Genomic DNA, 12,170 nt, shown 5'->3' with positions numbered 1-12,170 from the left:
CCTAAAATTTTATTTCTAACCAAACTGTTGATCAGTTGCACAGATGAGAAAAAAAATTTTTTTCAGAGAGGTTACGTGACATGCCCCGCCTCACACAGCCAGGAAGAGGCAGAGCCGGGATCTGAACTCTCTCAGCTGCCACAGCTGTTTGGCTGGCACCAGAGGCAGCTGCTGTGTTCCCATGGGAACCAAGCACAAGGTGGGGGAGGACCCCACTCACCCCAGAATGAGCCCTTCTGTGCCCTGGCCCCTCTGCTGAACCCTGAGTGGCACTCACTGCATGAACCTGTCCCAAGCCTGGTCATCGGAAGGGTAGCACTTGCATACTCCCAAGAACAGGGACCGATATCGCTGCCGTTGGTCCTTTACCTCCATCGGCCAGGTGTTGAAGTAGCGGCCCACGCCCACGGGGTTCTGCACCAGGGAGATGAGGCAGGATGTTAGCAAGCTGGACACCTGGCCTGGAGACTTGATCTCAGGTCTCCTCCCCTCCCCCAGGCTCTTCTCCATCTGTTATGGATCCCACAGAGCAGGACCTTATTTGGAAATAGTGTAGTTGCAGATGCAATTAGTTAAGATGAAGTTGTACTGGAGTAGTGTGGGCTCTTAATCCAATGTGGCTGGTGTCCTTGTACAAGAGGAGCTGGGGAGAAGACAGCCGTACAACATGGAGGCAAACACTGGAGGGATGCATTTACAAGCCAAGGAATTCCCAGGATTGCCGGCCACCACAGCTAGGAAGAGGCCAGGCAGGATTTTCCCCAGCAGCTTTCAAAGGAAGCACAGCCCTGCCCACACCTGGATTTCAGACTTCCGGCCTCCAAAACCATGAGAAGACCAATTCCTGCTGTCTTAAACCACCTAGTTGGTGGCATTTGGTTATGGCAGCCCTAGGAAATTCATATACCATCCCACCGAGACACCTGGGTTGGTTGCAGATACAAGAAGTACCAACAGAGGTTCAGAGAGGACATGCCACCTGCCCGGGGTGACTAGTGAGGGCAGAAGAGTGTCAGGCCAGGGACCTGGCCATCTGCAGAGAAGCAGTACCAAGGGTGAGCTGGGAGATGTTAGGAAGCAAACGCCAGTCCCCTGGGAAGCTGAGCTTGCTGCCAACAAGGGGAAAGGCTTGCCACATTGGGGAGCAGGCTCCCGGCCAGGGGTGCAGGCCCAGGGCTTCCTGCCCTGGGGGCAGGGAGAGCTCAGCCTCTGGGACTGGGACCCCACTTCAGCCCCTCCCACTTTGGCCAGGCCTGGGGCAGCAGTACAGTCATTTTTCTCTTTTCCAAATAGGAGATGCCGGCTGGAGGTGAGAAAAGGAAGGATTTGGGGAACTGACCGGCTGGTCCTTGTGAGAATCAGGTTGGGCAGGGGTAAGGGCAGGCTGTGGGCACGGAACCAAGCCACCACTCCGGGAGCAGAGGAGGTGGGGAGGGGGTGGCCTGCTGCTCTCCTCAGAGCGGGGAGCTAGGGGTGGGGGTGGGGTGGGGATGGGGTGGTGGTAGCATAATGAGAAGGCAAATAAGTTACAAACAAGGCGTTCCCCGGAGAGGCCTTAAGAGTGGACAGCTGTTCAAAACCAGGCAGGACAAGGGGAGATTACATCACACACGTGGAGTTGGCTGCCCCTGGGGAGGGGAAGAGAAGGAAGGGGAAGGGAACACAAGGGGTCCTTGCTCAACCAGGGACGAGAAATGGGCCAACTCCACCAGCTGCACCTGAGGCCTCAAGACAAATGCAAAGAGAGTGAAGGGAGCCTTCCCCTGGAAAAAGAAGAGAATGAGAAGGTTCTGGGTGATGTCCCTTAGCACAGTGGGAATCTGGCTCATTCAGAGCATCAGTTCCCAGGCACTAGGAGGGTTAGGGGCTGCTCATCACCCCATAGAGACCCACTCACCCAGCTTCCCAGGACCATCTGGTTGGCCCTTACATCTGTCCGCGTGGAGGACAGCAGGAATGGTGGCTGGTTGATGTTTCTGTGTTCCTTCTCTGGAGGAAGCCACATACTGGGACCCTAGCGGTAAGGAATGAAGCCTAGAAACTAGGAGCTCTGGCAGCCATCAGCCTGGGACCAGGGCAGGTGAATGCTCCCTGACAGCCCTGGGCCTTGACCCAAGGACAGTGGTAGGTACCCACCACCTCCTACCTCCCTGGGAGCCTACCTTCCAGGGCTGAAGAACCCTATGGTGCCTCTATGATCCATGCCACCCATGCTAACCCCCAGCCACTAGCCTGACACTTCTTTCCAGGTTCCCAAGGGCCATCCAGGCCTAGCAGAGTTCAGAGAGATGTCCAGACCCCAGCCCGGGGAGCAGAAGCCACTCAGCCTTGGAACTAGATGAGCTGGGTTCCGATCTGCTCCTTCTTGCCCTGGCTGGGGGACTCTGGGCAAATGCTTCCTACCTCTGGGGCTAGTTTGCTCTTTGTGAAATGCAAATGGTAATCTCTCCCTGGGGCGAAGTGCTGGAAGGTGCCTGGCACAGAGCTAGCATTCAGGAAATGTTGGTACCCTTTTTCCTTCCACAGACCCCACTCCTTCCCAAGCCCTTAGCCATTCTCTTAAAGGGAGCAGACCCTGCGGCAGGTGGGAGGGCAGTGCCCAGCGACTGTCAGGGGCCTACTCAATTGACAGGCTACTGCCCCTGCAGAGAGGAGCCCAAGACTCCCTTAGCCAGAACAAGTGTGCAGCTCTTGGGTGGGGTAGAGCCCTTATTCACACTCTGTCCCACCCTAGTGTCCCTCCTTGTTTTCTGAGGGACAGGGTAGAGATCAATGCTAGCCAGGCACTTTGGGGTACCAGGCTCCACGCTATGGGCTCCAGTTCTTAACCTCATTTAATCCTCCCTGCCACCTGGTTATGCTCCTGGTTAGATCAAGCATGCAAACCAAGGCTCAGAGAGTGAACAGGACTCACCCAGCATGACCAGCAAGTGCAAGACGGGCAACCAGGTGGGTCTGACATCAAGGCTGAGCTTTCCCCCTGAAACATCCACCCCACTCCACTCCAGCTCTGCAGGAGAGCCACCCTCCAAGAAAGGAAGGAAGACAGGCCCTAGGGGAACATTGACTAGTGTTCCGGGACACTGGCTGAGGGTGGACCAGTAAATCCTCTCTGTAGGGGTTGACGGGTTGCGGGAAAGTCTTGAAAACACCCCACGCTTCTTATTGTGACGTGACTTAAGTTCTTCCACGAAGCTCTTGAAACCAATCAGTTCCCTGGGCGTTTTTTTCTGAGAAACAGAGCAGGGGAAAAGGGTATCTGTGTGCCAGGACAATCAATGGTCCCCTTTCTGGACCTTTACCAGCAATCGGAGAAAAGCAGGTGGCCACACAATGCGGCATTGCTCCCACCCTGCCTGAGGACATGCTGCAGCCAGGTCAGGCCACCCTGGGCAGACAAGAAGCAGCCCCCAGACTGGGGAGAGGTTAGTCTGGCAGAGTCTCTAGTGCACCCCCCACTCCCCACTCCCACCCCCACCCCCACCTACGTGCCACACCCTGCAGCCCAGCTCCAGTTTACCCATTCCTTCTTTCTTTAACTCATCTGATGAGCATTTACTGAGTCAGGCACAGTTCTAGGCAGGAGCGGCGGCAGTCCAAATATTTTAAAAAGTGTGATGGGGGAACACAGAGGACTTTTAGGGCAGTGAAACTACCCTGTGTGATACTATAATGGGGGGTACATCTGTCCAAACCCACGGAATGCATGTGAACTATGGACTTTGGGTGATGGTGTATCGATGTAGCTTCATCGATTGTAACAAATGTACCAGTCTGGGGCGAGATGTTGACTGTGGAGGAGGCGGTGCATGTACAGGGGACAGAGTGTACGCGGGAACTCTACTTTCTGCTCAATTTGCCACGAACCTAAACTGAAAGTAAAGTCTGTTAGTTTTTAGATAACAAAAAATACGATATGGCCTGGGTACTCCATGCAGAATGGGCATTGACTCCCGGGCCTGAGGAGAGCCCCAACTTCCTGCCATGCTGGGCAGGAGCACCTCATAGCTGGTTAGGGAAAGGCCCACATGATCTGGCACTAGGTCAGGGGCTCACTTCAGTGGCTGTTAACCAACTGGCCCAAAAGTGTTTAACATTTCACCAGCTGCACCCTCTTCCTAGCGCTCCTGAAGCCCTTTACCATAGCACTCACCACCTGCTAACACTACATTGTGTTTCACTCATGACTGTGTTTCTATTTCCATCACAATATAAACACCAAAGGGGCAAGTTTCCCCTGCACCTAGACTAATACCTGCCCTAAACGTACACACTGAGTGCATGCATAGTGGAGAAAAAAACAGGTAATTATACAAATACTTAAGTCCAGTTGCTATGAGCATGAAGAAGGCAAAGTGCAGGGTGCTACAGATCACCCAACAGGGACTTCACGGGTGCAGGAAAGGGAGGATCGAGATAAAATTCTTCCTGTTTCCCCTCCTGGCCCTCCAGTTCTCTGCCTTGTTAACGTATGCCACTAGCCCAGCCAGCTTAGCTGGGTCTGTGTTGCCAGGAAGTGTGTCCCAAACAGTAGGACTCCCAGACCTGAGGCGTCAAGGTCCCTACGGGCTTTGTAGCCAGTCTCCCATCCATCCAGTCCTGGCACTGTGGCCATCTCACGCCAGTGCAGAGGAGTGAGACCGGGCAGCGACGTCAGACAGATGTGCTAGAGTTCAAGTCCCACCACCGCACCTTACCAGAGGTGGGGCCAGCCCCAGTTTCCTCCTCTAACACTGTGAAGGGGACACGAACAGGATGTGAGAAGAGCACTGGCACACAGGGCGGTGCTCGTGGTGGAGGTAAAGCCTGTTATCTTGCTGGGGAAAGCGCCCCCCACTCCCCACCTGGGTAATGTCCATAAGGTTGGGGCTTGCTTCAATCCCCAGAGAAAGTATCATAGGGGTCGCGGGTGCCCGTGGATCGTTCCAAGTGTGCCTCTATGCCGCTTTTGAAGGAGTATGGTGCCAGACCGCTGCCCTAGAACAGAGCACAGATGCCAGTCCCTGCAGGCCCATCGCCCCCTCAGGGTCTCCAGTTCCCCATCTGCTCCAGGCATCTGCCCCCAAAACTGTGCATGAAGGCGGCCAGGCCTGGTCAGGGTAGGGGGATACCTGATGAGCCACGGGGGGCGGCTTGTTGGTCATCCTGCACAAAAGGCCCTCGGAATGAGACCGGTCCCAGGCCTTCTCCTCCAGCTTTGTGTATGGGCTGCCCTTCTCTCCATAGTTTCCAGGGCCTGGATAGTAGTTCTGTGGGGGGAGAAAGGACATGAAGGCTATCAGTCCCACTTCTCGTGCTAAGTGCACCTGAGGAAGAGCTGCCCCCAAGAGGGGAGCGGGATTTTCAGGGATCCTAGGAGTCAACCACCTCCCTACACACAGCACTGTTGTTCTGTGAGCCTCCACCACTGATCAGACCTTCAGTTCCAAGTTCAGGCTCTTCATCAGGGCCCTGCCACCTTGTCAACTTGTCTTTTACTGCTCCTTTCCCACATCCCCACTTCAGCCTAAGTGGGTCCTTGCTGGTCCCCAAACACGTGCCATTCTGCCAACCTCCTTGCCTTTGCTTACTTATGCTGTTCTACTGCCACCCAAAATGTCCTTCCTGCTTTCTTTGCCTTGGAAGAGTCTCCTAATCCTACAGAGCCAGCTCAAATGTCTTCTCTCCTGGGAATGAAGCCTTCCTTCACCTGTCACCTCAGACAGCTGCTTGCTTTGGTGGCCTTGGAAATGCCATCCATTACACCCATGTCATAGGGCTGCACTTGTATGAATGGGTTTCACACTGTGCTGTGAACATTGCCGTGATTTGGAAGGATCCGGAGTCCTGGGTTCAAATCCTAACTCTGCTGCTTCCTAGCTGAGTGACGTTAAGCAGACCATTTAATCCTTCTGAGCCTCATGGTCCACCTTTGTAACATCGGATAGTAATACTTTCTTCCAGGGTAATGAGGAAGAAATTTTTAAATGTCTATAAAGCCTCTTGCACAATGCCCAGCCCATAGTGGGCACTGACATAGGATAAGTCAGAGTGGGGTGGCTGTCTTGGAGAGGGCAGGAGGAGGTAAGAGAGGCTGACAATTATGACTGTAGGGCTGGAATGCCCATCTGGAACCTTGAGTGCCAAGATCAGAAATATGTGCTTTGTAGGCGGAGTGAGCAGAGCCACGCTGCAGCGTAGGTGGGTGGGTGAGTGGGGGTCCTTGGGCAGAGAACCAGCAGGAGTTTTGTTGCTGCTCTGCATCTTTTAGTCACCAGGGGTCGCTGCCGCTCCACGATCGCTCAGCCCTGCCCACTTTGACTCCTCCAGGGGAAAGAAGCCCGGAATCAGGCGGGGCGGCGGGGACCGGGGGCTCTGATGGCGGAGTCAGGCCGCTGCGGGTATTCGACTTGTTCGCCCTCAGAGGAACACGTTGCCCGCTTCCAGGGTTCAGAGTCTCTAGTGTGTTCAAGAGAGAAGCCCCAAGATAGGAAGCTGGGCCCCTGCCTCATATGTTAGGTGTTTCACGAGCCTAATATCTTGGTCCCGGAGACAACCCGATGAGATCAAATCAGTGCGATCCTCAATTAACAGATGGGGAGACCGAGTCTCAGAAAGGCAATCCTTGTGTTCAAGGTCCCAACTCCGGGAAGGGGCAGCGCAGGGTCACAGCTCCAAAATCCACGCTCTTTCTGAGCCTCTGTTTGCCAGGCACCATGTACGCACTGGGGTAGGAGCGCGGTAAGCACCACAATGCTGGGGGCGCGGGGGGTGGGGTGGGCATCAAAAGTGACAAGGGGTAAGAGTACCCTCTGCTCCTGGAGCCAGTGCTGGGCACTCTGTCGGCAGAGCCTCGCCCTTCCTTCACACTTCCAGACCCAGAGGTGTGGTAGCACACTTGGGCTGATGTGAAAGCCCATGACTGTAAACAGAATGGTATTTTGTCAGAGCTTTGGGGACCCAAGCAGGAGGAGTGATTAATTCTGGGGGGGGAGAGGTGTGTAGGAATAGAGAAAGTGGCGCTTATAAGATTTTTTTAGCTGGACCTTGAAGAATGAGAAGGATCCCAGAAGACAGGGGTGGGGAAGGGGGCAGCTCCCCTAGGTAGGGGGGCAAAGGCAGGGAGGCTGTGGGTGCCCACTTTGAAGTGAGTTGGGAGAGGAATGCCAGGAAGAGGGTGGGAAGAGGGGGAGAAGAGGGTGGGAAGAGGGTGGGAAGGGCCCTAGAGGCCACATGGAGGCTCCTTAAGACATGATTCGGAGGTGTGAGGGTGCTTAGGAAGGGGCTGGCAATGTAGGAGACCAGCGAATCCATCAGGAGGCCACCCTTGGGTGGGGGTGGGCCAGTCGTCTGGGCTAGGGCAGAGGCAGCAGGGATGGGAGGACGAGGGAGGGGGAGAGGGAGGAGGAGGAGGAGAGGAGGAGGCTTGAGAACACAGACCCAGTGACTGCAGGGCAACAGGTGTGCTGGGTTTCTGGCTCTGGCAGCTAGGTGGAGCCATTTCCTGGAGGAACAGGCCTAGGGGAGACATTGACCTGTGATGGATGGGAGCTGCAAACTTTGAGGTGCCTGAGGGGCGCTGGGGTGGGGATCTAGAACCATCTGCATGGAACCTGGCTGGGTGAAAGAAATTTCCCCAAAGTACAGGGGCGTGGCTGGGGAAAAGGAGCCATGGCCATGGAGGGAGGCTGGCAGAGGAACTTCAGGGTTGCAGAGCCCAGTGTCCCCAAAGCCGAGAGAGGGGAGAGTGCAGTGACAGGGTGGGGGTGGCAGCACCCAGTGCCAGTGGGGGAATGGGGTTCAGAAACCAGAGACGGCATTGCCTTGGCAGGGTTTGACAGCCCCATCCTCCTGAGGAGAGGCATCATGGGACCCCAAAGTAGGCACCCACAGCTTTGGCAGGTGATGCTTATAGAACTGCAGTGGTTGGGGGTGAGGGGGGGACACACAAGTAGGGACCAGAGACCAGAAGAGACTCTCAGGGTCCCAGTCCAGGTCTCACAGCAAGACAATGACTGAGAAAAGCAGGCCTTGGACATGAGCTCCCCACACACGGCCTTCACGCACCAGGGCCGTGATACCTCCTTGAACTCACTGTCCAGGGCTGGGCCTGGGAGAGCGACTCAGAAATCCCGCAGGGCCTGGCCAAGGTTATGCAGGAGCAGATTGGGGGACCACGGGGGAGAAGAGACAGCTGGAACAGAGGGACCCACCATGGCACGGTCACCCTGCTCAGCCATCACTCACAGATGCCCTAGAGCTGGGGGTTGGGGACACAAGAAGGAAACACACAGTATCAGATATGTTCCCCCAACTCCTCTGCCCTCTGCTGGGCTGGGCTCTGCTATTAGACCCTGCCCTCCACAGTTAGTTAAGGAACAAAATCCAAGTGAGCTGAGCCTATGGGTCTGGTGCAGTGGTTAGGCATGAACACCTGCATTCAAATCCTGCTTCCATCCCTTAGTAGCTCTGTGACCCTGGGCAGTAAACAAAACCCTCTGTACTCCAGTTACCTATTATAGAAGGTGAAGATAATGGTAGGCCTTCTTCATAGGGTCATTGTGAGGATTAAATTAATTAGTACACTGAAGTCCTTAGAACAGTGCCTGGCTTGAGGTAAGTGCTGTTAAGTGTCAGCTATTACTACTTCAGATTGGAAGGTAATGACTCATTTTTAAATGCCTGCAGGCATCCTCTCTCCCCAAGTTGCAGGTACAGCATCTGAACCTGAAGATGCAGGTGCTTGTCCACTGAAAAAGGCAAGAAGTAATTTCCAGGCCTCGGAGAAGGCTTCCCAGGGGCGAAGTGTGGGGGAAAGGGCCTGGATGTGGGGTTGGACGTTCCTCACCTGCAGCTGTGCAGCCTGGGGCAAGCTGCTTATCTTCTCTGAGCCTCCAGGGCCTGATCAGGAGTGAATGTGAAAAGTGAGAATGTTGTGGAATACCTGGCACTCAGAAGGCGTGCCTGTGTATAGTCCACAGGTACTGACTGTGTGCCTACTATGTGCCAGCCACAGCTAGGGCCTAGGAATTCTGCAGTAACTAGCCCACTCTCTCCGGCCACACTGGCCTTCTGCCTGCTGGTCTAACTCAGGGCCTTAGTCTTTGCTGTTCCTGCTTCCCCAGCATGGTCTCTCACAGACACCGGGAATCTCAAATTGTTCAGGTCCTGCAGGTTTTGCTCAGACATCACCTCTTACCAGAGGCCATCCCTGACCACCCTATAAATTGTACCTCTATCACTCTGCCCCTTCCTTCCCTGTCTCAAGTTTCTTCATAAGCCTGATAATACATGACTTACTTCTTTATACTATTGTGTCTAGCACTAGGGTGCCAATTCCAGGACAGCAGGAACCTTGTCTTCCTCACCAAAGGAGCAACAACAGTGCATGGCACATAGTGGGTACTCTATCGTTATTTGCTGGATGGATATAAAGATGAATGAGTTTGTTGAGCACCTAATGTATGCCAGGCTCTCTGCTGGAGACTCAGAAATGAACCACACCTGTCCCTGCCAGTAGAAAAGTTCCAGTCTAGTCGGGGGACAGCCGCAGGGATATACAACAGCCAGGGGGGACGCTAAGGGCTGTGGGGACCCAAAGGAGAGCCCGGCCAAGCCTGGGGAGGAGATGGGATGAGAGGGGCGCTTCCAGCACCACCCAAGCTGCATGCTCTGAAAACAGCAGAGGGTGGAAGGGCTCCCGCTCCTGATAGGAGAGCACCTACCCCGATGGGGCCTCGGAAGCGAACCTCCCCAGAGCTGAGCAGCCCCCCCGGTGCTGCACGGTTTCTGTTGCAGTTGTTCTAAGAAGTCTTTGAAGTTGTAGGAGCCAGGCCCCAGCTTTTCCTTCTGTTCCAAGAGAAGAGAGATGAAAACCTTCAACTCGGGGATGTCCACACAGGAAGGAGTCCAGGGCATGCTGGTGCTCCTTAAAGGATGAGCTCTACCTGGACCTGGGAGGATGCTGACGCCCACCCTTGGATGGGTACGGCCTAGGGACCTTCACCTGCAGCTGCTTTTCTCTTATGATGGTCTGGTACTGGAAGTGGGGCAGCTGGGGCAGCCGCATGGCTTCCTGGGCCTTGGCCCAGCCTGTGCCCACCTCCTTCTTCAGCTTTTTCTTGCTGAAGCAGGTCTCCTTGCTGCCATAGGTCCCAGGTCCTATGTAGGACTGAGTCAGAGCACAGTCAGAGCTAAGACAGCCACACACACTCAGTCCACCCACAGAGCAAGCTCTCACAAAGCTGCCACCCTGACCTGGGGATGACCTACTTCTCTGTGGCTCCACCCCAGCATCGAGCCCGGCACCAAGCAGCATGGTACTCAAGGTGCCGTCATGAATTCCTCTGTCATTGGCCCCCTCACACTTCAGGGAAGAGTAGTAACTCATTCAAGAGCCCACAGCCAGTCAGTGCAAGAGATGGGAACAGAACCCAGGTCTCTGTGGCTCCACCCATGCTGTTTCCACTACGGTCCTGCCCTGGCTCTGAACCCAGCCCTGGGCTGAGTACTGAGGGCAGGGAGAGGTGTAGGACATATCCCTGACACCGCTCAGCTCTTCCTGTATGGTCGGGGACTCAGAGGGCAGAGGCCGGACCACGTGGGAGAGTCAGCGCAGCTGGGCAAACTCACCACGTCCACGGAATAAAGCCTGGAGTATGGGGCCTCCGTGAAGGTGCTCATCTTCTTCCGGTTGGGGTAAACAGCAGAGACATCAAACCTGGGGAATGACAAAGGCCCAGTGAGAGCCCAGTGCCTGGCAGCCAGCCCTGGCATGAGCAGTTCTAGGGGGTAAGAAAGGTGACTTCAGAGCTTGCCCATGTAGGATGAGCAGAACCACCCCCACCTCGGGGTCTTCATCCTTCCTGGTTACCTCTCCCTGGACACCACCCTTGCCTGGTCCCCTCCCCGCTGCTGGGAGCCTTTACTCAAAAGTCATTTTCTCAGTGCAACCCCCAGCCCACCCTCTAGCACTTACCAGATCCTCTTCCCAGTTTTCTTTTTCTTCATAACCCTTGTCACTACCCAACATTTTATATATTTTTCTTTTTTGTTTATTATCCATTCGAAACTCCCAGCCTGGCAAGAATGCAAACCCTGAGTACAAGGTTTTGTTAACTGCTGTATCTCCAGATGCTACAACTGTCCCGATACATAGTGGGTGATATATGAGAGGGGACCCCCACACCCCCAAAAAACTGGAATTATCTTCTGGAGAGCGGCCCCTTGTAGTACAGGCTTCCCCACTAGGTGAGTGTTCTAGGAACCCATCTGTATCACTGTACCAGCTGGCATTGTCGTGAGAGGCTGCATTCAGATTAGGTGAAATTTTTTTGAAGACTCTTTGAACACATTTGCCCATTTCATGATGGGTGATTTACAAGCTCACCTGCCACACCTCACTGAGTATTCAGCAGTTTTTGACCAAACATGGCACAACCCTGGTGCCCCACCCTCCCTATTCACCCAATCTGTCCCCAAGTGACTTTTTTGTTTGTTTGTTTCCCCAATGAAAAAGTCCTTGAAGGGGAAAGTTTTACCTGTGTGGGAGAGGTGAAACAAAAAATGGCAGAAGTGTTAAATGGCATCTTAATCGATGACTTTAAAACTGTTTTGAGCAGTGGAAAAACATCTCGATATGTGTATTGCATCAAAAGGAGAGTACTTTAAAGGTGACTGAAGTTTAAATATGTAAGAATAAATACACAATATTTTATAAATAAATTCTGTTTTTGGGGGGGTCATATATATATCACACCGATATCACCTATATCATCCATATATATATTATATGTAAATAAAATAGGTGGTGTGTATATGTATATATAATAGATGATATGTATACATATATACACTTCAACATCATATGTACGTATGAATAAAGAAAGACATCCACCACTTTTAGGCTGACCGACTTGCTATGAGCCAGACCACTTGGCCTCTCTAAGTCTGGCACCTTGTACGTACTTTTGAGATGGTTTTAAATAACTTAATAAGGGTGATAAATGGACTTCTGGGCAGGGACGTACAGCAGATATGAGGCGGGAAATCCAGCCCCCCTCCTACAACTCCCTCCTCCCCCTGGCTTCAGCCCTGCTTCAGGGGCCCTCTCTCTCCCTTGGCCAGGCAGCCTAGCCCCACCTGTGGCTCTGTGCCCCGAAGGGAATCCCAGTGAGCCACTTCACGGCCAT

At 53.9% G+C, this 12,170-nt stretch overlaps 1 protein-coding gene across 1 annotated transcript; it reads right to left on the bottom strand.

Moving 5' to 3' along the window:
• On the bottom strand, positions 1 to 12,170 carry LOC150014959 (ciliary microtubule-associated protein 2-like). The gene is given in 11 exon segments (XM_090271637.1): positions 1 to 414; positions 1,898 to 2,014; positions 3,063 to 3,230; positions 4,256 to 4,260; positions 4,845 to 4,977; positions 5,112 to 5,249; positions 9,705 to 9,752; positions 9,754 to 9,828; positions 9,986 to 10,150; positions 10,612 to 10,699; positions 12,121 to 12,170. Coding segments are annotated over 11 exon segments (1,128 nt in total). The 3' UTR covers positions 1 to 273.

Source organism: Furipterus horrens, unplaced genomic scaffold (assembly GCF_987537825.1).
Source record: "Furipterus horrens unplaced genomic scaffold, mFurHor1.1.pri manual_scaffold_3, whole genome shotgun sequence".
In the NCBI taxonomy this organism is placed as follows: Eukaryota; Metazoa; Chordata; class Mammalia; order Chiroptera; family Furipteridae; genus Furipterus; species Furipterus horrens.
This window is presented reverse-complemented; position numbering and strand designations above follow the sequence as displayed.